General features: G+C 45.4%; 1 protein-coding gene across 1 annotated transcript; it reads right to left on the bottom strand.

The window, feature by feature from the left end:
• Nucleotides 1-50: 50 nt before the first annotated feature.
• LOC112080035 (rho GDP-dissociation inhibitor 1) lies at nt 51-3,102 on the bottom strand (the record flags this gene model as incomplete). The annotated part of the gene is made up of 3 exons (XM_024145822.2): nt 51-576; nt 1,924-1,987; nt 2,985-3,102. Coding segments are annotated over 3 exons (382 nt in total), but the record flags the coding sequence as incomplete, so codon positions are not given.
• Nucleotides 3,103-3,874: the final 772 nt, after the last annotated feature.

A 3,874-nucleotide genomic window follows, 5' to 3' on the forward strand; every position in this document is an offset into this window, starting at 1 on the left:
GAATCCACAATATGTATTCCAACGCTCAGGGTGATTATATGATGATAAAACAGGTAAATCACATTTTTGACTGGACCTTTAAGGTTGCATGGATGGTAGGTTGAGGGCAATGAATCAATGATGGTGGATTTTGTGCAAACAATGAAAGGAGAGGGGGGATGGACGGACAGAGGGGGGCGTTGCTTCTGCTGCTGCTACTAATGCAGACGGATAAATGGGGAGAAACGTGGGAGACGAGAGAGGGATGGAAGGGTCGGAATGAAGAGGAAGGGTCAGAATGAAGATTGAAGACATGAGGATGGAATGAAGCAGAAGAAAATAAACTKATGGAGAAATGGGGACATGGTTGTGGGGTTTGGTTTTGAAGGCCTCTTTCTTAGTCTTTCCAGTCTTTCTTGATGTTGAGGTTCCACTCCCAGGAAAGGTGGTCYTGCTTATCGTCGTCGGTGAACTTGGACTTGATGTTGTAGGTGCCGCGGGCCAGCATGCCTTTAGGAGCCTCCTCCAGCGGGGTCAGGAAGTCGTACTCGTTCGGCCTRGGCCCATAGCTCCCCACCATGTAGTCTGACTTGTCAACTACAGAGACAGAGAGAAAAGAAGGGCTGTTTGACTCACCAGGGAGGACAAAAAATACAGGGTGGTGTTCATTAGGCACTAAACAGAAAAGTGAATGAAACAAGGAGTAACTAGTAACTACTATACTAGCTCTAATGAAAAACATGACTAATGACTGTTTTGCTCCAGTTTATTGCATTTTTTTGTACTTTTACCCCCTTTTCTCCCCAATTTCGTGATATCCAATTGGTAGTTACAGTTTTGCCCCATCGCTGCAACTCCCCTACGGACTCGGGAGAGGTGAAGGTCGAGAGCCACGCATCCTCCGAAACACAACCCTGCCAATCCGCACTGCTTCTTGACACAGCTCGCTTAACCTGGAAGCCAGCCGCACCAATGTGTCGGAGGACACACTGTCCAGCTGGGGACTAAAGTCAGCTTGCAGGTGCCGGGCCCACCACAAGGAGTCACTAGAGCGCAATGGGATAAGGGAAGAGTCACTAGAGCGCAATGGGATAAGGGAATCCCAGTCGGCCAAACCCTTCCCTAACAACACTGGGCCAATTTCGCACCACCGTCTATGACATAGCCCTGGATTGAACCCGGGTCTGTAGTGACGCCTCAAGCACTGCTTAGCAGTGCCATAGACCGCTGTGCCACTCAGGAGGCCTGCTCTAATTTATTTTTAATCTATCGATTTCTCAATAAGCCTCACAAACACGACTCACTAATAAAGCAATTGATACAAGGCTGTTTTGTGCCTCAACTTGCATCCAGTTTCAAACAAACATATTTCACACCCTGCCCCTCTGCCTTTTTCTGCCCAGGAAAAATGTGAGATGAAAGCCTCAAAACTATTTCTCAATAATATCCCTATTGACAGTGTTGAGTCTGTTTTTCAGCCTTGACTTGTGCATCCGGTTTCAAACAATATCTCAATTTCAGTCCCTGGCCCTTCTGCCTGTTTCTCTTGGCAGATTAAAAAGGGAAGGCAGTGTGTGGGCCGGGGCTGTCTGTCAACATTAAACAATGGTAGTTTCCACAGGCCTTAAGTGTTTACAGCTCTTCATTGAACTAATTCATTTACTTACTGTCTAAAGCAACGGTGTTGATGTGGCATCATGCCACTTATCTCTTCAATTCTATTAGACCAACATTTGAAAACCATGACAATGTATCACCTAGTACATTCCCTTAACAGGGCAATCTGTAGAAACTGATGGTAGTGGGAAACTTCAACGTTGATGTCAACATTCGCTTCAGTCTAGGGCACAATTTCCCACATTTACTATGGGAGGAAGGCTTGTGCGGTTGAGATGGAGGTCAGGAGGGAACAAACAAGAGGGATAGGAAGCAGCAAGCACTCACTTCTCACTCCTTTCCTGTGGGTCTGCTGGACATACTTGAGTCCCGAGACAATCTCCTTGTTCACCTGCAGAGACAGAGGCATCGTTAGCGGCATGGAAAATCAATCTAGCTTATCGCAAGCTCATCTGACAGAAATAGGCCATTTAAAAGACCTAGTGAACCGTGAAATCTGAAAAATACAATACCTACCGGTAAGCCAAGTTCATTAATGGCACAATCTGAGTGTTTGATTTCTAGTGGGGGGGAAAGAAAAGTGTAGCCACCACCTTTTTAGGGAAAGGGAAAAGGGAAAGGGGGATACCTAGTCAGTTGTACAACTGAATGCATTCAACTGAAATGTGTCATCTGCATTTAACTGAAGGGGTCTTTATACAAACAGCTTTCATTCACGTAAATTGAACTACATTGATTCTCAATTCAATTGACCTGAAATATAACAAAAAAAGCATCAATGTAGTTCAATTGAATTGTTTTGTGCAATATCTTACATATTGTACAGGTAACTGCCAAAATAATGGAAACACTTGTGTAAATGAGGGATACAAAGTATATTGAAAGCAGGTGCTTCCACACAGGTGTGGCTCCTGGGTTCATTAAGAAATGAACATACCATCATGCATAAAAATGCTGGGCGGTCCAATATTTTGGCCACTATGGCTATGCCCCTATAGGATGGCAATGCCCCCATCCACAGGCCACGAGTGGTCAGTGAATGGTTTGATGAGCATAAAAACAATGTGAAACATATGCCATGGCTGTCTCAGTCTCAAACCAATTGAACACTTATGTGAGATTCTGGCACGGCGCCTCAGACAGCGTTTTCCTTCATTAACAAAACATCAAATTATGGAATTTCTCGTGGAAGAATGGTGTCGCATCCCTCCAATAGAGTTCCAGACTCTTGTAGAATCTATGCCAAGGTGCATTGAAGCTGTTGTGACTCGTAGTGGCCCAACACCCTATTAAGACACTTTTTGTTGGGGTTTCCTTTATTTTGGCAGTTACCGGTACATTTAAATGTCAGCAAGGACCACTGCAACACATCTGAACTGTGCTCTCACTTTGAAGCTGATCTTTATTCTGTACTCCACTCCCTCCTTCAGGATAAAGGACTGCTTCTTAAAGGACTCCAGATCTCCTGTTAGAAAGACAACGAGGGGGAAAAAAACAGTAAGGTTTCTCCACACACACACACACACTAACTAGGGCATGCAGCAGGCGACTGCCGTCCACAGGGCCCCAGTGTGGAGTGTGAGAGTAGGGTGTCTAACAGCCACGTAGAGTCCTAGGCAGCGCTGACACCTCAGCAGGGGTCATTGTCTCAGCCCAGCAGTGGCACTGCCTCATTAGCACACTTAATCAGGGGTATTAATGCTGCCTTCTAGCTGTGCTGCAGCACTCTCCCTCAACATCTAGCAGTGGAACAGACTGGGGAAGCAATACAATACTCTCTTTATTCCCCCCACGATGAATGCGTCGAACCAGTTTTTACCCCAGAATTTGCAATAAGTGCTGTACATGGAAAGACCATGAGGGAAGGCTTTGAAATGTTCAAAAGACACCCAATTTATTCCTATTCATTCACAGTTTAGTGCATGTTACCGCTGACACGAGTGGCTGTGTTATACTGTTCCCCAGGAACCCTTTCTCTGTGTTAGTTTATGACTGACCAGTCATCACTACAAGTACATACACGAACGAGTATGATGCACGCATCTTTTACTGGCACTGGCCTGCGTCATTCAGGATGACTCAGGTCATTCTGTTCAGCAGCACAAGGTCTCTTGCTCACCTCAAGAGAATCAGGTGACAGTAGCAGGTCTTTTCTTAGAACACAGGCTAACAGATCAGTTTGTCAACGTCAGTTAGTTACACACTCGGAACCATTTCCCCCATGTTTTGAGACGCGCGTACGATAAGATGTCCATTTCTGGGGATTACAGTAAACAAA

Source organism: Salvelinus sp. IW2-2015, unplaced genomic scaffold (assembly GCF_002910315.2).
Source record: "Salvelinus sp. IW2-2015 unplaced genomic scaffold, ASM291031v2 Un_scaffold11120, whole genome shotgun sequence".
Lineage (NCBI taxonomy): Eukaryota > Metazoa > Chordata > Actinopteri > Salmoniformes > Salmonidae > Salvelinus > Salvelinus sp. IW2-2015.